The sequence below is a fragment of the Ambystoma mexicanum genome, chromosome 6p (assembly GCF_040938575.1).
Source record: "Ambystoma mexicanum isolate Mex_15411 chromosome 6p, UKY_AmexF1_1, whole genome shotgun sequence".
NCBI lineage: Eukaryota > Metazoa > Chordata > Amphibia > Caudata > Ambystomatidae > Ambystoma > Ambystoma mexicanum.
The window spans coordinates 1377374214-1377395050 of NC_090935.1; the positions used below are offsets into that span (position 1 = coordinate 1377374214).

At 41.8% G+C, this 20837-nt stretch overlaps 1 protein-coding gene across 2 annotated transcripts in view; it reads left to right on the top strand.

Annotated features, from left to right (window-relative positions):
- The window catches only part of TECRL (trans-2,3-enoyl-CoA reductase like), a 1221034-nt gene that overhangs the window by 624644 nt on the left and 575553 nt on the right, over positions 1 to 20837 (top strand). For both annotated transcript variants that reach the window (XM_069626096.1, XM_069626097.1), the window contains one exon: positions 17174 to 17279. In XM_069626096.1, the coding sequence (XP_069482197.1) occupies positions 17174 to 17279 (106 nt within the window). The remainder of the gene's footprint in view (positions 1 to 17173; positions 17280 to 20837) is intronic.

The following is a 20837-nucleotide window of genomic DNA, read 5'->3' on the forward strand; positions in this document are numbered from 1 at the left end:
TGTGATATGGTGCAGTGGTTGTGGTTGTGATATGCTGCGGTGGTTGTAGCCAGGGCTTATAGTCTTGGGTGCATGGCTGCAGGACGTAGGCTGTAGGCTATACACCCAAGACTCTAGGCCCTGACCACAACCACTGCACCATATCACAGCCATAGATCACACCTATAGATTTGAATATCTATCAAATGTTTGAAATTATACTTACTGTTTCATTTGTTGAGATTCGATACATTTTTACATGAGTGTGGTACTTGGAGGAAATATTATTTTTCAATTTCTGTGTTAAAAGGAAAGAGCATGTTAGTGTATGTATTCTATAAAGACTTATTACATTGCACAATAGACATTCGAGGTTTTTTTTGGACCCTCAGATTTGGTTTACAAACCAGTGTACTGTGTATTTTGCTCAGTTTCTGTGTTTGTTTTTCAAATCATTGGGTCTGTGGAAAAAAAAACCTTGTCGGATTAAAAAAAAAAACCTTTTTTTGTTATGCTACAGTCTATTTGTTTGTTTCCTTTCAGTGTTCACTTGTTGTTTCTGGTTAATGTTCTATCTGTTGGATTGTTGCAGATTTCTGAAGCAGTTAGATACCTGTTGGCGTATTCTAACTGTCTATTTTTTGTTACAATTTAGTGATATTCATTTATCTGTTTGGTTGTTATAGAATCTTGGGCCAGTTAGATACCTGTTGGCGTATTCTAACTGTTTATAGTTTTTTATTTGAATTTTTGTTAATGTTGAAGTACAGATTAGTTATAAAATTTTGGTTTTAAGAAGATTAAGTAAGCGTTTGTAAGATTTGCAGCTAATCTCTGCTTTAGAGTAATGGTACTATCATTACATTTGAACCATCCATATTTCTTTTTAATATATGCAGTGTAGTGACCTGCATTGGTTGTGGCTCCTGCGTGGTAGATTATACCTATTGTTGTGAAGGTTTTCTTACCAAGTGATACTTGACCGTGTGTGAATCCAGTCAGCTTGCAATGGATTCACAATTAGGTATGGATACATACATGAAGCGCTCATTAGGGATTTGTTCTTGTGTCACATTGTTGCAGAGAGTGCATGTATGGTTCCACATGTATGAAATCTGGAAGATTTCATTTATAGGTATGTTTTTGTTTTCCAGTACTTGTAGTAGGTACATTAGAAATGCTTGTGGATCTTCTTGTGAGTTTATAGTGAATTTCACCATTCCAGCACAGTAGTCCAATTCTTGTCTTATTCTGTGAACACTATACGTGTTGTCAGGATTGTTTGTTGCGTTTCTATGAAGGACTAACATTTGCAAACACAATTGGTCTGTACTGTGTAAGTAAATGTTGTCAACAATTGGTGGCAATTGAAATAGAATATTCATTGCTACATTTGCGTAAAAACTTACACCAGTTACATTTGAAAATTTGAATGGACCATATAGTTTTTTGTCCAAGTTATTTTTACGGAGTGTGTGTTGCTTCTTTGAAGAAGTACTTGAGTTACTTTGACTAATAGGTTCTTCTTTTGGTTATGGTAATTGATGAAGTATTAGCTTCTTTTACTCTCTTTGGAGGATTTGCAGTCAGATTCTGTTGCATTTCAGTTTGAATTAGTTTTCTTTTACAACGTTTTCCTTTTTGTGGAACAGGATATGCTTTTAGGTGGGGGGTGTATAGTGAACGTAGTCTACTGTATTCTAGATGCAAGGAATATCAGTGTTGACTTTACTTGCATCAAAGTTGAATAGAAATGGACCGTCAAGTGTACGTAAGCGTGATAGTGCTACGTAGGTCATGCCTTCTTTAAAGACTGTGTTACCAATATCTATCAATGCTTTGTCTAGGGTAAGACCTTGGGATTTATGAATGGTGACTGCATATGCAAGAGTTAGAGAAAATTGTTCTCTGCGTACATACATGTCTTTGAAGAGAAGGAATCAAGCTGTTGAGCGCCCTATCCTTTTTACTTCTGAAAGTTTGTCGAAGAGAATATTGACAAACTGAATGTCTTTGTCACGTGGGTATGTTTGAAAGCCAACAACTGTACCCAGTGCTCCATTAACTAGTCCTTGCTCCACGTTAAGGTTACGTTTAAGCATTACTCTACAGTTTAAGGATAATTTTTATATTTTCTCCAACCCAGCTGTGTTGGAGATAGAATTTTCTAAGGTATTTAGTCTTGTTGTGGCTTGTTGACACATTGGTAGTGCCATACCGTATACGTCCAGTTTGTCTGTGGAGCAAATTTCAATTATTGGTTGCATTTCTTTTTTAACATTGTTTGATTGAATTTAGTACAGCTTGCAAGAGTTGGCATTAAGGCCATACAATTGACATTTTTGTGCGCTAATTGTTCCATAACATCAGTAGCAAATGAGCTATCGCCATAAAGTGCATGCATGTGCCGGGTTTTTAATATTGTTTGTGCTATGATATGATATGATAGGTTATTTATAACGCGCTTAATACCCAGAGGTTTCTAAGGGCGGACCCAGGGATCGAACCTGTGTTGCTCCGTGTCGTCTTGTTTCCAAGTCGAGCACGCTGCCGCTGAGCTATCCTCCTTGAGATAGTACACCAACTCTAATACTTTTTAAAATGTTGGCATAGGTGAGGTCTGCAGATTGGCGCATGTTTTCTGTTAATTCTTTGTATTGGAAATGTTGCCAAAGGTTGACATTTCCTATGCTGCCAACAGTTTCACGGCAGAGTTTGTGTTCTAAGGTTTTAAAAATAGGTTCACCTTTCACTGGTGTCAATTGAAGAAGATCTCCGAAAACAATCATGTGTTTTCCTTCAAAGAGTTCTTCGTAGTTTGTATTAAGTGCTTCTTGCAATCTGAGGTGAATCAAAGCCAACATTGGGTTGGAGACTATGCTCTATTCACATATTAGTAGCATTTTCATTTGTTTTAATACGCATAGTTCCAATGCAGCTTCTGTGGAAAGTTTGTATTAGTCTAATTTGTTTTGGTGTTCTACTGGAAGGAGTAGTAATCGGTGTAAAGTGACACCACCTATGTTGTAGGCAGCTAAACCTGTGGGGGCAGTTACAACAGCTGACAGTTTGTTGTTTGTCAATTGTTGAAGGAACTTGCTGATGATTTTGATTAAGAATGTTTTGCCTGAACCAGCTTCACCACTGACGTATAGCAGTATAGGTTTGTATTTTTGGCAGGTGCATTCTTTATTTTCGTGTTGTATAGCATGTGCAATTTCTTCTGTTACTTCTTCAAAAATGGTGCGCTGGTCTTTTTTAAGTTTTGATTGTAGTACAGTTAAGTCTTCTGTATCTTCTTCATAGTGACACATGGTGTTTTCTACTTCTGTCATAGCTAATTCTGCCTCATTTGCTATTAGTGGCTGTCCCAGTGGTTCTTGGCTTCCTGTTACAGATGGTTGACTACTGTCGGGAGTGTCCTTATCTAGTTGGGCCTGCAGTTCTTCTTCTTGTTGCTGTTCATTTTGCAGCATTGTTTTGTACTGCATAAAGTTCACATCGGTGATAGTGCTTTCATTTGCTTTGAAAGCGTCTTCATAGCAGTCATAGTTATCTAGTACCTCTTCTTCTTTTCTCCATGGTTTAAAAAGTTGTAGCAGGGACATGTAATATAGTTCTTTCTGTTGAGGAGTTTTTAATGACAATTTGATATGATTAATTAATTAAGCTGCCTTCACAATCTGTCACTCTATATCTACCTTTGTTTTCATCGGGTTTTATATTATTTTTGTATGCAAAGGTTTGGGCTATGTGGTATAGAAACATGTTTTCCAAAGTGGTACTTCTGTTCGGGTAGTATGTGTCTAGTAAATTGTTTTTCAAAATGTCTTGGCTGTTGGGATCATTTTTGGCTATTGTTTCTATGTCGTCATATGATTTGAGAACTCCTTTTCTAGATTTAGCAGGATCAAGAATTAGCCATACTATATTTTCCAGATTTTCCATGCAAAGCATTACCGATTAAATGATCTGCAGCTTCGTAGGGGCCACATTCTCTATGAGAGAGCATTTTTATGCCTAAGCTGTACAATTTCAGAGATAGTGTTTTGTCTGATGATAGGTCATTCCAGAGGTCTTGAAGCCCTGTTTTTTCTGCTTTTGTTAAGTAGGCTGTAACATATCGTGCAACTGAAGTGGAATTGTCTGCAATGTACTGCACATCTATGTTTGCATTCCATAAGAGGGCAATGATTGCATTGTAATCATTGATATATTTTGATTCTTCTGTTCTTTTTATGTAACACGTGTTCTTAGGTGATTTACCTTTAACACTATGTCTAACTGAAGGCATGAAGTTGTTCACTTCACCTGTTTCTGTAACTGGTCTACGAAACCAAAGCGGCATTTGGTGTAGTATTTCCCTTTGTTTTTGTATTTGTGACGACAATATTTGCTACATTTGTGTTTTTCAAAATGTACAATTTGTGCATGAAGGTCACTATGTCTCGTTTGTGAAGGGATTTCACAAGTGACATATTTTTGGATGAACGGCAAAACAGTGGCGTCACTGTCCTGACCAAATTTAGGAGCATCTTTAATCCATAAAAGCATGTGGATATGTGGTGCTCCTCTGGCTTGGTATTCTTTTCTACAAAAGAAGTGTTGCACTTCTCCGAGGGGAGGAACAGTTTTATTACAAATAAAATGTAGCATAGCAATGAAACGATGGTGGAAATATCTTGAAACATTAACAGGATCTAGAGAGCAAAGTTCTCCAGGTGTTAGTATATCTATGTTTGTTTTGTTTTTGTTTGATATGCGTAGGAAATCATGTAAATCTTCCCATGCATATTCTGCACAACTTAATGTAACAAACCAAGTGGGTGGTCCAAGGTTTCTGATCATGCAATGTACATCTCTGTGATGTCGGAACCAGTATTCTTTTGTACCACGCATGTTTGCGAACAGATTTGTAATGCTTGATTGTAAAACCTCATCTTTTTCTTGCACTCTTTGTTTTAATTGCCTAGCTGACATATTTTGAAAGTGGGTTCCCGATTTCAATATGTGTGCAACTCTGTAACATAGAGTTGCTAGTACACTTTCAAACAGTAGGTGGAATATGTATTCCACATTTTGTCTAAATCCGGGATCTTCAGAATACATTTGTAATGGGCGGTATTCTGATGTTGTTATCTGAGTGGGTCTATCATCGTACCTTCCTCCTTTGCCAGTAGGAAATAGTAGAGGAAAAGCACATGCTTCTATACTTTTTTCCCATATGCTCATTGGTGATCCTTTGGTTTGTTGCATTTGGTACGTCTCTAGTGCATCATCTATGCTGTCTTTAGAGTACAATGGATGAATTGTATAATGGTCTAAAATATTGGATACTGCAGCAGTATCCATAAGTTCAAATTGACCACTTTCTGGTGACTCTTGAATTATTTCAGTTGTTCCCCTTAAGTTTTCTTCAATATTTATTTCTTTGTAGTACTCATTATTGTCTTTTAGATATTGCAAGGCTTGTCTAACTTTATGTAAGTCCACGAGTTGTTGCAAAATTTGTTTGTCTTTTCTTGGTACACCATTTACTAAGACAATTAAAGATTGCTCTATTGGACGTTGCACTCCTAGAGTGTGCACATTTTCTGTCAGATCTAATGGTAAATATGCTACTTTGCCACGAATGCCTTTTACCAATTGAGGAGGGAGGTAATTTTGTTGTTTTTGGTTGAAGGCGTATTATTGCTTGAAATGGGTGTACTGTTTGAATTATGATGCTCTCATATAAATTGAGTTGTTGCAGGTGTTTTGGTAGTGGGAATAATTCAAAGTTATTTGTGATAGCAAGTGAAGGAGTTTGGTTGTTGTCAACTTTTGTAGTGCAGTAACTGCAAAGTATTAAGGGGTCATGTATTTTGTATTTGTTTTCTGCTAAAAGGTAGAGAGCTAATTCAAACCATTCGGGATCTTCATTGTCTTCTATTTTGTATGTTACGTCTATAGTTTTTGTGTTACTTTTGTAAAAAGTTCTGCGGCAACACACAGACACATGGTTTGGTACTTCAGCAGATGTACTTTTAAATTTTAGCATTTCTTTTTGTATGTGTGTAGTAGGAGGTTGCCATGTGCAGAATTGTTGCTAGTTGTTCTAAAGCTATTGTATTTTGTAAGTGGCTTTCACGTCCAAAATATTTTCTCTGGATACGGTTGATTTCTTCTTGTAGGTCTTTGGGTGTACCATGTAGAAGAGTGTTATTTAAATTGGCTAGTTCTAAAGAAGGACTTTTAGCATAGTACAGTTTATAGTTTAGATTTCTTACAGTTGAATGATGTGTTGATATAATTTTGATATAATGGAAGGTGCTTTTACAAATAGGTCCTGAAATGCAGGCTAATGAATGTCCTTGTAGTCCTGTGTATTTGCGCACTGGACAGGTATCCATATTATGCAGCACTTTCATTTTGATTTTGTCTTTACCTTTCACATACTGATTGGGGAACTAGCATAAAGATTTTAAAGATTTGTTGGGAATGTTACACATTGACGTGCACGGCCATTTGTATACTGGACATTCTGGTTCAGTCGAATGGAGAGGTAATTCTGAGTTTTCTGGGGATATTTTTGTAAGCAGTATTTCTTGTTCCATGATGGTATTATTAATTTTCTCATAACCTCGTCCACTGCTATGAATGGCAATTGTGTTTGTTTGGTTTTGTTTGTATGCTTCTTCATTAAAATATGGTTCTGTGATTGTGGTGTGACTCTATTCACCTCCACAGATATTTAAGAAGTTATTTTTGTTGACATTGCATTTATTGAGAAGTTTTTTTTGTAGTTTAGTACTTAGTTTTGTTCATCCTGTTTAAAACTAAAATAAATAACTTCCTTTTGTGAAGGATTGCACTGTCTACGAGAGCTTCTAGAATTAATTTTCTACGGTAGGTTTTAAGGGTTGTGCATGATTTTTTTCCTGTTTTTATCAGATTCTGAAGGACTCTGTGGTGGAACATTTTTGCTAAAATACTTTTTCTGGTATGGTTACTTGCCACTACATCAAGATTTATAGGATCAGTGTTAGCAGTAGTGGTAGCTGAATTCTTGTTAATCACTTTCCGTTTCATTTTACATTTTGATAGAGGAGGCAAAGTTTCTGTACTAGAAGCTTCTTTTGTTTTGTTAAATGACTGCATTAGCTGTTTTGTTTGAACGTTTTGTACAAATTCTGGTAGAGATGGATGCTTATTTTGGACACTTTTATTTTCATTTTCTCTATTTCTGCGTTGCTTTCTATGGACTTGCTTTTTGGTAGGCATGCTTTGGGGTCTGTTGAAAAAAAAGGAGGTATGGGTTGGTTTGTTTTGCAATGTATGTGTGCTTTGTGCATGCGTGTATGAGTTTGATGGGAAAGATGTATGTGGTGGTATGTGAATGTGCATTGGGCAGTTACAATGAGTTGGGAAGGCTATTCTTCTGTTTGTATGTTACTACACTGCGGTTCAGGTGAGAGTAGAAAGTGAGCTAGTGGTGAGGAGAAGCATTAATAGTAAACGTAATGGTATAAAATTAAAACAGTTCTTTGTTTTGTAGTACTAATATTCTAAGGGTTGAGTATGTTATTTGTGTTCCAAAAAAACAGGGATTTGTGTGCCATTCTGCCTGCTAATTTCTATTTAATGAATGCAGATTTGTGGGCAGAATGGTTCAGAAATCGATGTTTTTTTTGGTGCGCAAATTACATGAATGAACCACACAGTGTCTTTGAGGAACAGTAAGAATATAAAGGTAGTATTGTACATGCTTTTTTTTGTGGAATGAGCAGGTTTCTTCTGATATGTTGTTTGTAGTTTAGATGCTGCTGATTTTCAGGAGAGTGGTCTTCACTGCAATTGTAAAAGGAAGAAGTTAGTAATTTTGTGTGTTTATAGCACTGATGTTAATGTACACGTTGATTTTTATGTTTTTGTGGCAGTATACTTGTTTGATATTTGAACATAGTGTATGCATGCATTTCAATTGACTATGTGCAGTCTTTATATGTTATTTACAGTATGTTAGTTGAACATGCTTCGCAAATGAGTAGAAATTTAAGTAAGGGAGATTTCACCAGAGCAATCGGGAACATTTATTTTTCTCATACGATTGCATTGGGATTAGCATTAATTTAGGCGGGAGACAGTAAAAAATTGTGCAATTTTTCAATACAAATCGAGTCTCGCGCTTAAACAGGAGTGTTGGCTTGTATGTATTGGCTATGCAGATTTAGTGGCATTACTTTGTTTATATGGAATCATAAGAGTTGTACATGTACTCTGAATAAAATATGCATACCTGTACTTTGTAATCATGCATGTGGATATGTATGGAGCTGTAAGTAGAAATCTTCGAGACTTGTACAGTAGTTTTTGTAGTAGGTGCTTTCCAATGATATGAGACTTGTATTCAGAGTGATCAACAGTACATTTGTGCGGAACTCTGATGAAGAGTTAGATGTAGAGGTCTTGGATGTGATTGGTGGATGGTTGTGAGACTGCTTAGCTGTATCCAATGAGGGGATGGAACCGAGAGTGATGTGGAAAGGGTAGAACGGCTGGCTAAGTGTTAGGTGCCGCACGGACACCGCAGCTGTCCGTGGGTAGGGTGTGCCACATACAGCGTTTTCCAGCAAATCCAGCATGGAAAGGGGACTGTAGGGATCAGCCAATCAGATGTTGACGTTGTTGATTTGTCTATAAAGAGAGTGTGTGTAGTGAAGATGGCAGAAGTGGAGAAAGTCAGGGTGTTGGTGCTCGGAGATATGTTTGTCCATGGTTTACAGGAGTATTCTCAATGCAGGCATGCGGCAAACAATTTTGATGTTAGAGGAGTGGAGGTGGTGTGGAGCACTGTGACTGACTGCAATGTAGAAGCAATTCACCACATTTTTAGAGATATGCGTAGGATGAACAGTCCCCATGTGGTAGTTTTGCACTATGGTGCTTTCCATTTGGGCTACGTGAGTTCCCCTACTTTGTTGGCAGATTTGGAACAGTTGGTTCAAGCAGTAATCAAAATCATTTCAAATGCGAAAGTAATTATTTCTGGATTACTTCCTAGAGCAAAATGGGACAACAGTTCTGTTTTTTGTCCTGATCAAAGAATTGCTAGGTGTGCAATCAATGGAGGCATGTGTGCTTTCATGCTAAGAGCTGGTATGTTTTTATGTAACAACGAGAATATTGTTTCGAGTAATGCTGCTTATTTTGAAGCAGATGGTGTTTCTCTATCTTTTTTGGGAAATGCCATGTTCTTTTGGAATGTAAGGCATGCTTCGGAACAGGTTATGTGAAGATTTTAGGAGTAAAGTAAGAAGAAAAAAAAAACCCAAAAAATATAAAATAACGTGTCTGTCAGGCATCTGCAAAAAAAAAGAAAAAAAAAAAAAACGGCTCTTTTCAGAGCCCACCTTAAAGGGGAAATGGGGAACACTATTTACATGTACATTCACCACGCTCAGATCTTCTACATGTCCGCGGACATGGCGGTAGTTTGCAGACAGCGCGTATTACATACAGGCATTCTGGGGTGGAGAGGCATGCAAATGAGAATGAGCGGAGCTAGGGATTGGTCAGTAAAGTTTAGTGGGTGTGTTGTATAAGGAGAGATTTAGTGAGGACGTCTTTTTCCTGAGAGAAGAGATAGCTATGGCTGTGTGTTTTCAAAAACAGATTATCTGGAATTTAGGAGACTCATGGATACATTGGTTGGAGGTGCATGCAGAACGTTGTGGTGTATCTGCAGATCTTGGATTCCCTCATGTGGAAGTGCACTGGCATGGAGTGCATGGAATGAAGTGGCAGGGCTTGGTACCTCCCTGTGCTACTTTACAGATAGAGCGTCATCCTGACATAATTATAATTAATTGTCGAGGGAACAGTTTAGGACATGTGTCTGGAATTTCTTTGCAATTTGCAATGAAAGAAGGACTTGTGAAGGTCATAGACATGTTTCCAAATTCCCAAGTAATTTTTTCTAGTATTGCGCAAAGACAAATGTGGCTGCGTTCTTCCTCATTTGGTCGACAAATGGAGAAAGCGAGGCGCAATGTCAATAAGGCTGTTTGTGCCTTTCCAAGAGATGTTGGCATGTCCTCTTTTCACAATGAAAATATTATGTTTCGTAGCACATTCATTTTTTGCAGATATGGAGTCCATTTTACATATGCTGGCAATCAGATTATTCTGAGAAATGAACAAAATGCATTGCGACCATTTTTGGAATTATAGTCATCTATTTTGCAGTAGATGTTGACGATTCCAAGTTTTTCAAACACACAAAAACACCACCAAAAGGCTCTTTATAGAGCCACCACTTACTCCCAGAGAAAAGTGCATTGGTTTTGCTAGGGCAGCACCCCAAAAAAAATTCTATACTAAGACTGTCCGCGGACTTTTAAAAAATGCGTAGGGACCTGCACTGTTTATTTGAAGTTCTATTTTTAAACTGAGAAAGGCGGCTCTGAAAAGAGCCTTTTTTGGGGGGATTTTTGTTGTTTTATATTTTTTGGGCTTTTTTACACACGACACACTAGGAGAAGAGGGCAAAGGAGGGTAAGCAAGGGACACCAACCACGGGGATAAGAAAGGGCAGGTGGAGAGAGGAAGATGTAGGGTGGGCCTTATTTAGGTAGGTAGCAGGTCTTCTGGTGGTCCGTGACCATAGTCTCAAAAGCACTTCGAAGACCCTCCCCCCTGCAGAGTACTGTGTCACAGTACATACACAATATTGTGCCCCTCGAAAGGTAAGGTTCAACAGCATTGCGAATGGCCTGTGAAGCATCTCGAGGGATGCGCTCTCCCACAGGAGTGTCTCTTGTGGTGAGAGGAACGGAAACGGAAGATGCTTTGGAGGAACTCAACCTACTACCTTCATCATAAGGTACAACCTTGCGAATGTCCGCACCGTGGAACGAAGTTAGGTGTCGCTTCATGGATGTAGTACCAAAGCTGTATGAACCACGTCTCCCACGACTCAGCACTAATTTGCACTGGTTACAGGGTACCTTGTCCGCAAGGGCTTTTGGTACATTACCATAAACGGTAAACAACCACCACACCCAAGACTCCCGGTGAGTGCTGGTAGTAGGGCGTTCCTCCAACTCATTCTCTTCATCCTCTTCATCATCGTTCCCTACATCCTCATGCGTGTTCCCCTCTGCAGGGCCTTGCGGAGGTGGTGGAGGGTTTGGGGGTGGTGCTGAGGCTGATGTAGCAACAGCAGCCATGGATGCCATTAGGGTTGATGAGGTAATCTCAGCTAGAGCACTAAAGGCAGCAAAAGTCAATCTGCAATAGCCAGAAGCACAATGAAGATCAACTCTGGGGTGTGGCTTTTTATAGGGGTGGAGGGGTGCGCCTTGAGAAAATATCGAACACTCAAAAGCGTTCAAAAAGTTACACAAAAAAATGTGGAAATCCATGGCCATTGTCTTGGACATGTGAAATGGTGATTTGTTACTGTAAAATAATTTGGATTGTCTAAATAAGTTCTTTTAAAATGTTGGTCATCCGGACAGAGTCCGCAAATTAGGACACACGCTCAGCGTGGGTGCGGTCACATGATGATGTCGGGAACACGTCCGCGAAGGGAACGGGTGTCCCCAGGACAGCAAATGCGCAGGAGCGGTCGTGCACATGTGCGCCGGTGTTCTATGGACAGTGTTCGTATCCTGAAACTAATTTAAAGTGAGACACAAGTGAGACGGACAGTTACAGACAGGTGCGATGTTTGCAGGACGCATGGATATGATGTGAATGTGTGTAGATGTTCTGCGGACTGTACCGCGAGGTATAGTGTCCTTAGGACACCTCCATTTTGTTTGTATATGGACATCCCGGACACCGCGCCTGTTCTACGGACAGTTCCATCTTAGTTGCGAACGGTACGGACAGGTATAGTGTCCTTAGGACACTTCCATTTTGTTGATTTACGGACATCCCTGACACCTGGTGTGTTCTAAGAACAGTTCTATCTAGGTTGCGAATGGTACGGAGAGGTGTAGTGTCCTTAGGACATCCACATTTTATTAATTACGGACAGGCCGAACAGGCGTGCTGTCCGCCGACATTTTAACTGCTTTTAAAAAAAAAATACAAAGATTTTCATTACAAGACATATACATTTTTTTTATTTATATACAGATACACAAATTATGAAAGAGAGGGGGAAGCAGAAACTGATACAAAAATAGGGGAATTAGGGGTTTGGAGAGGATGGATGGGAGGGGATGAAGGGATGGAAATCTCAACAAAACGTTTATTTTGTTGTTCACGGTTTGGGGATAGTTCACTGGGACATGGAGAGGGGGCACAGGTACAGGTGGGGCAATGGTACTTAATGTTTTCTTTGATATGGTCCTCCACTAACTGTTTCAAATTATTGAAATTTTCCTTAAGAATGTCTACTTTCTGTTCAATGCGTTCGAGAGTCTTTTCCATTGTGTCTTTTCGAGTCACATTTTCAATCTTTGTATGGTCTGTAAAAAATAAACATATATATGTTAAGTACACATTAGGTAATGACTATTAATTTCCTTGTATTGACAAGTGTCTACCATTATTATCACTCTCTTCAGATATTTCCTCATGTGGAAAATTTTGTTCCAGCCACTCCAAAGTACTGCTCATTTCTGTGTGAAAAACAAAAATATATTAATTGTACTGTACCTCACACACAAAGTAGAGCAATATATACAAAAAATGAAGTTTACTTATTAGTTTCTAGAAAGTTGTATTCGTTGTGTTGTGTAGGTCTACTGTTGCTTCTAGCTCTGCAGTTTCTGTGAGGTAATTATGTTGGAGGTATATCTTTTTTGTTATGGTATACTCCATTTTATTACATATCGTATTTCAATGGCTGGTTGATGTGTTAAATATGTAGGTTCCACTGCTTAATTATTAATATATATAAAGTGTATATGTGCTGCTTTTTCAACTTGCGTAGTGTTTATATGGTAGGATAGAACAATTTCAAATACCCCTTGCTTGTTTGGGTAGTGTTGATGTCGTCCGTGCCCGTCTGCGGACATCAAAATCATTAGCGGGGTGTTCGGTATGCTCTAAGTTAATTGTATATAAAGTAAGGGAACCCTAGTACATATCTATTAAATTTACACTATGAAAATGTATATTCAGTAAAAAAACTTTGTTAAAGGGACGTTATGGTTAAATTGCGCTACTGAAAACATATGAAATTCAGTAAAAAAACTTTGTGTAAGGGACGTTATGGTTCCAAGTAAAACCGAAAACCCCCTGAAATTTGCCAGTTATGGTAAGCTAAGCAACCATAACTCGTGCCACCACTGTGCACTGCTAAGACTAACACCCAGGACATCAAAGATGACATCACAAATGTCATTGATGACATCACTGATGACATCACATGTGCAATTATTTTCATAAAAAAATCTGTACAAGGGATTCTTATAGTAATGTTCATCAAAAAATGTGAAGGGTTATAGTAAGAAATTTCATGAGGTACATAGTGCATTAAGTAATGCATTGATACGAATACTATTCTTTTATCAGTTTCTTTCCAGTATACTAAGCTACTCATGTAGAAAGATAGCCATTGTGTGCAACATATATGATGGATGTGCAATATTATTAATCTTACCATGTTGAATAGTAAAATGAAACATGCTTCTTATTACAGTTCTGTCTACTGGGCTACATTTAATAACTAGCTAATAAAACCCACTTACTTCATAATTGCATTATTCAAAACGAAACACAAATAACAACACATACAAATATGAGCATATACAGGGAAAATGAAGTAAACAATAGTACTAACAGCCAATCTTCATACCCCAACTGATTAACTTTATACACCGAAGTGATCGCTGTGCTTCAAACCTACTAATTGGCCATGTATACATTTCATATAATCTGACTGGACCCTAAGAAGAGTAGTGTGCATACAATGTACACAAATATGAGCATATCCAGGAAAGTAAAGTAATTTAAAAAAAGGCAGAACTAGTGTTGAGAACCTTACTGATTATCTTTATACACACAAACCAATGCTGAAATCTGTGTTTTCCCCTACGTGTATGTTTCATATGCTCTCAGCGAAACCCAAGTGAATTACTGCAAGAACATATTTGAAAAATAACTCTACAACTATAGTACTTGAATATAAATAATGAGTTTATGATTTCTTATTTCCTGACTCTTACTGACCTAGATATGTCAGTAAAGGAAAAAAGAGGGAGCCAGACATGTGATGTCATCAGTGATGTCATCAATGACCTTTGTGATGTCATCTTTGATGTCCTGGGTGTTAGTCTTAGCAGTGCACAGTGGTGGCGCGAGTTATGGTTGCTTAGTTTACCATACCTGGTGAATTTCAGGGGGTTTTTCGGTTTTACTTGGAACCATACCTCCCTTAAACAAAGTTTTTGTACTGAATTTCATAGGTTTTTAGTAGCGCAACTTAACCATAACGTCCCTTTAACAAAGATTTTTACTGAATATATATATATATACATATATATATATATATATGAGTGTGGGGGAGACACCCCATAGCCCCCCACCTTACGCCTATACATTTTCTATGAACTTTACCCCCCCCACATATACATATGCGAAAAAATGGGTATCAGGTAATAAAATCACGGCAAAAATGTCACTGGTAAAAGAAATCGTGGAAGAAATGCTGTGGTTTCACCCGGTAAAGGTGTACCCCATTATACCATTTAAAGGGAGCAGGTGTTCGCGGGGGTGTCCCCATGTCCCCTTAAATGGTGTAATGGGTTGTAGATTCAGGTCTGCCAGAGAGTGACAGCGGATGCTCATGCCCAGAATTTATCTTCAGTGCTTCCTGTTGATCGTGTTGGCAGTGGACATATTTAAGGTGTGCTTCATGGCGGAAGCAGACCACAGAGGTTCATGTGAGTTGCAGAAATGCATTGGACTGGTTGTGTGCAAGGCTGTCAGGGTGCTCCCTGGGGCAGTGTCAAAGGTGAGGGGGGCTGGTGGGTGGTGTCTGGAACTGAGGCGGCTGCCTGGGGTAGTGTCAGAGGTGAGGGGGGCTGGTGGGTGGTGTCTGGACATGAGGGTGCTGCCTGTGGGTAGCGTCGGAGGTGAGGGTGTTATGGGGATGTGGGTGTACTGTCAGGGTGCTGCTTTGGGTGGTGTCGCAGGTGAGGGTGGCTGGTGGGTGGTGTCTGGACTTGAGGAGGGTTCCGGGGTAGTGTCAGAGGTGAGGGGGGGCTTGTGGGTGGTGTCTGGACTTGAGTGGGCTGCCTGGGATAATGTCAGAGGTGCCTGGACCACCTAGTGCCGGAGGTGAGGGCAGTGTGGGGAGGGGGTTGTACTGTTGGGGTGCTGACTGGTGTGGTATCGGATGTGAGGGGGACTGGTGGTGGTGTCTGGACTTGATGGTGCTGCCTGGGGGTACTGTCGGAGATGAGGGTGGTGTGGGGAGGAGGGTGTACTGTCAGGGTGCTGCCTGGGGTGGTGTCAGAGGTGAGGGGGCTGGTGGGTGGTGTCTGGCTTGAGGGTGTTGCCTGGGGGTAGTGTTGACAAGAGGGTGGTGTGGGGAGGGGGGTGTACTGTCAGGGTGCTGCCTGGGGTGGTGTCGGATGTGAGGGGGGCTGGTGGTGGTGTCTGGACTTGAGGGTGCTGCCTGGGGTGGTGTCGGAGGTGAGGGGGGCTAGTGGGTGATGTCTGTACTTGAGGGTGCTGTCTGGCCGTAGTGTCGGAGGTGAGGGCGATGTGGGGAGGAGGGTCTGCTGTCAGGGTGCTGCCTGTGGTGATGTCGGAGGTCAGGGGGGCTGGTGGGTGGTGTCTGAACTTGAGGGGGCTGGTTCGGGTAGTGTCGGAGGCGAGGGGGGCTGGTGGGTGGTGTCAGGACTTGATGGGTTCATGTGCAGTATGGGTAAATGGAAGCGGTTTGTGTGCCTTGGGAGTAGGGTGGTGCACTCACAGTTTCGCAGGGGTGCCGCTTTGAGACTTACGAGGGAGGTCCCGCATTTTCATAGGGACGCAACCTTGACTTATGAGGGAGCTCACGTGTTTTCGCAGGGGGTGCAGCCTTGACTTACGTGGGAGCTTGCGTGTTTTCGCTGAGGCACGCCTGGACTTACGAGGGAGGTGCGCATTTTCGCAGGGGTGCTGGCTTGATTTACAAGGGTGCACATGCGTTTTCGCGGGGGTGTAACCTTGAGTTATGAGGGAGCGCCTGGGTTTTTGCAGGGTGTGCAGCCTTGATTTACGAGGGTGCTCGTGCGTTTTCGCAGGGGTGCTGGATAGTGGGCCAGGGGTGGAGGCAAAGGTTTGCGCTTAGCTTGGGATATGGCTTGGTTTTTGGTTTGCGTGGGGGTGTTTTGTGGGCTTCCTCGCGCAGCTCAGTTTTCTTTGCGGGTCGGGTTGTAATGCACTTTGCAATCCATGAATACAGAGAGCACGCAAAAGTTCTTATGCACGTTGGCTCGTGCAGAGTCGTACTCGGCACGCAGGCTTTGCTTGATCAATGCCCACTTTTCCATTAATCAGGCCTATAGATTCTCATTACGAGTTCAGCAGCATGGCCAAACGCTGTGGTAACGCAGTAGTAACATAGCAGAATGCTGGAGGTAATTCCTTCACTTTACACCCCAAAAAAAGCCAAATTGGTGGAATTACCTGCCGGTGGAATTACTGCTGGTGGTAATTCCACCAAAATCCACATGGCGTCCTATGGACTCCAATAAATGGGGCCTACCACCACTTGTAATCCAGAGATAATGCTGCTGGAGCAAGTGGTAATGGTAAATCCCTTTGGTGGTGATATATCAGCGGGTTTACCGCTAAAATATCACCAAACTTGTAATGAGGCCATAGTACTGGCACTTCTCATTAGGAAGCCAGTACAGTAATGGGCGAGTACATCACTTCTCAACAGTAAGTCAGTACTATGGAAAAGTGAACACCTGCACTCCTGTATTTCCATTCCAAGCACTGGCCTTAAGAAAGCACACATGATGATCAATGAGCACTGTCATGAATCAGTCATGGCAGGAGACTGAGCCATGTCCCAGCTTCCATTTCCCCTGTTCCCTCTCCCACACCGCCCCCCAGGTAGAGCCTCCCGCCCACAGGCATGGAATGTATTCAGAAACTGGTCTGGGACTGGTGTTAATCTGCAGCATCGTATATTATGCAAACCCATAAAAACAAGGCGTCCATATCTGACATGTTCTCGTTTGTTTCTTCCCCGCAGCCTGTCCTGCTTCTGCCATTCTTTGCACTATCTCAGATATCTCCTGGAGACGCTGTTTGTTCACAAGTTCTCTGCGGGGCACACTCCTCTGAAAAACATGATAAAGGTGAGATTCAAATAATTCAGCAAGAAAAACAGCTGCCGCCAGATGGCCCCTTCGGGGGGAAATCCTATCAGGAAATTCATTTTGTTTGTGTGCATAAATCGGAAAATGAAAAAGCCTCATTGCCGCTCGTGTGCCACCGGGCAGGTATTGGGGTGTGCATCTTTCCTTACTAGTTGTCACTGTGGCAGTTCCCTCGTTTACGGAGCTGTCTTGCATGAACACTCTTGGTTTCATTCCAGCGGCCTCAGTGATAGAGGCAAAATAAAATATGGCGCTCGCTTTGAAGCTCCAGCTTCTTAGCCTTTTTGCCGGGCCGTTGGTTCTTTCATTAGCAGGATCCCCTGGCTGCAGTGAGTCACCGTTTCTTTATGTGTTTCATTTTCTTTTTGCGGCTGAAGGATCCCATTCTCTAAGTGTTATTTTACCACCAACAGACAATCAGGGGAAGCTTGTTCCTATAGGTCAGGTGTTATTTAACAATCCATATCCTCCAACAGCCCCTGTGCAGTTAGGGCTCATTTCGAAATTAGTGTGAATTCCACGGACTGAGACTGCCAGCACATACGTGTACTCGCACATGCCGATTGAATTTGGATTGTTTCCTTGGGGGGGGTGTAGAAAAGGAGGGGAAATGCGGGCAGTCGCGGGTTCGCTTGTCTTTTTATGCTGCCACCAGGAAACAAGCTGTACATGTTGGCTGTGATTTGCATGCATCGTGACTGGAATTAGAATATATATGCATTTATTTATTATTTAAGCAATATTACCTAAGCATGGGGGGCATTTCCGGGACAGTTAATGCCCCAGGGCAGCAGTTATAAGCCAGGGTGAAGCGAGAGCTTTACCGTAAGCCCCGGGGCATTACGTTTGGCCAATATTGCTATTTGTACCCCGGCACATTGTACCAGGGAACTAATAGTGTTTTTTAAAGTTGATGCAACTTAAAGACGGCCGACATGGTTCTGGAGAGAATGGACTACGTAGCCCCTTCTCTCTTTCCACGTTGGCAAGTCTCACATCAAGATGCGCCAGGAACACTACTGTGCGTGAAGCTGGCCAGGGACATGGAAGTGGATGGTAAGTGGGGCAGGGGTTGGAGGGGGTGAAAGGTATGGAAAGGGGGTGGGGAGCGGACGTAGGGCACCTGGGAGCGCTTAACTCATTACCCGGTGGGGGAAGATGGCGCCTCCATCACTGAGGAGGCTCGGAGCGGGGGCTTTACCATGTGGTGAAGACCCCATTTTGAGCCTCCTCATTGGCTGGGAGGTCAAGAACACGCCCCCGCTGGGTACTTATAGATAATATAGTGAATAAGACTTTTTATCATTAGTGATGAATACAGAAAGAAAAAATAAGAGAGAAAGCAGAGAAAAACAAGTAATGACTCGAACAAAACATTTGCAAAGACAGTTCCTTGCTGATTTCATGTGAAAAAAGATCTATAATCATCTAGTACAGAGGTCTTCAAACTGTGGGGCACGCCTTTCCCCCGAGGGGGGTCGCAAAACCCCAGCCTGAAATTAAAAACAAAATATATTTTTTTTAATGGAGGAGATGGGCAGGGGCGGCTCACAGGATCGGACTGGAGCATCTCGGGCACCAATGTAAAAGTGGCCCGCAGTTGCAAATGGCAATTAATTCCTTTAGTGACAGACAGTTTGAATACTACCCAAGGGGGTGTTTTTTGTTAAAATGTAAGCAAATTGTGATATTTATAGAATATTTATGCAGTAACAATGGTCAAAACTACTAGATGCATAGTGAAGTACCTCATTAAACTGGCCCACATTGACCCACAAGTTGCCAATTTTGACCCAAAAAACTGTCCCACATTATCATTTTGCATTTTTGGTTCGCCCATTGCCCTATTTCCCTATAGGCCAGTCTGAGCCTGGCGGCTCATCCATAATCGCTGAGAATGCGTCGACCCAGTGGCCCCCTCACCCATTATGGAGGAGCTGAGGAGCCAGCCCAGTGAAATCCTGAGCAATTCCTCGGCTGCTTTTTTCCAGCTGAGGGACTGCTCCTGGGCTGGATGAACTGTCAAAGGGAAAAACTGTTTCCCTTAGACAGTTCAGTTCCCCAGCCACACATGCTCATTGAGCCATGCAAGGCTGGTGGTGTTTTGCTTCGCAAGCCCTGCATAGCTAATTGGAAATGCTGGCTTGGGAACTGTATGTGCGAGGGGGAGCTCCTGCGCCTCCTCGCACATAGGGACAGAGCAGACTGGAGCACGGCATTTCAGCACCCAGGCCCAGGCCACTGCATGCATGTGCAGGAACCAGGATGCTCTTACTTCCCAATTCCTGTTCATGATGCAGGAATGGAGTGCTGGGGAAGAAACTTCAGGATCGAGGAAGAAGGTAAGTTTATGTTCATTTATTTTTTATTTAAATATGTGTATGGATGCAATTATGCTTGTATTATGAGTGAGTGTATGGTGATGGGTGCTCGTATGAACGATAGAGCGATTGCTGTTTGAATGTGTGTGTATGTGTGTTTTTTTTGGTCCATTGAGCATATTTTGGCAAGTGGGGAGTAAGGGGGAGGGAGGGTTGTACAACAAAGGCATTTTAAAAATGCATTTGTTGCACAATCCCCCTACCCAGCTGTCAACATCAGCTCTCCTTCTGAGGTGCTGTGGAGCCCAGGGGATAGGGATGGTATTTTATTACTGGACATCTATCATAGATGTCCAGTCAAAAATACCAGGCTTTCCCCATGGGCGCCCCAGCGCCTTGCATACACACATAATCATATTGATTGTTTTAGGCACTGTGGGGACCAGGAGACAGGGATGGTATCCTTTTACTGGACATCTACGTGCCTGCCCCCTGGGCCCTCAAGTGCCAATTGCAAACTGTTTGGCTTGTTACCCAATGTTTGTGAAATGTTTGCTCTAAAATGCAACATTTTAACCCATTATTTAAAAATAAAAGCCCAGGGGATAACCTCCAGCCCCTTTTGATTGGTTCAGGTTCCCTCGCTATGCTTGGTCGCTGTGGCATGTCAAATATTTATGCCCCCATCACTAAATAAATGCAACAGCCGCCACTGGCCCTGGGACTGGGGTGGGAGCAGGGTGGGGGAGTCCAGGGACTGTGGTGGGAGCAGGATGGACAGGAGCCATGAGATAGTAGTGGGAGCAGGGTGGGGAGAGCCCCTGGGACTGGGTAGGAGTGGGATGAAGGAGGCCAGAGACTGTGATGGGAGCAGGTGGGGGAGCTCAAGGACTATGCTGGGAGTAGGGTGCGGTGGCGCCGTGTGATAGTTCTTAGCCATTTGGACTTACTGTCCATTTGACATTTTGGGGGCGGCCTGGCCTGTCCACATTTTGTTCCGGGGACTCAGGTCTAAAATGTTTGAAGACCTCTGATCTAGAGGCCTTTGCAGTTCAGTGAAGCATAGTGCAAGGTATAGAATTAGTACATTTCTAAAAGAAATTCAATCGCTGCGCAATCAGTGTAGAACTAAGCCGACATAGATTAATAAATATACTCAATGGGGGTTGAAAAGGGCAGTATAAGCAATGTTTTTAGACACTTGCTTTCAATGCAG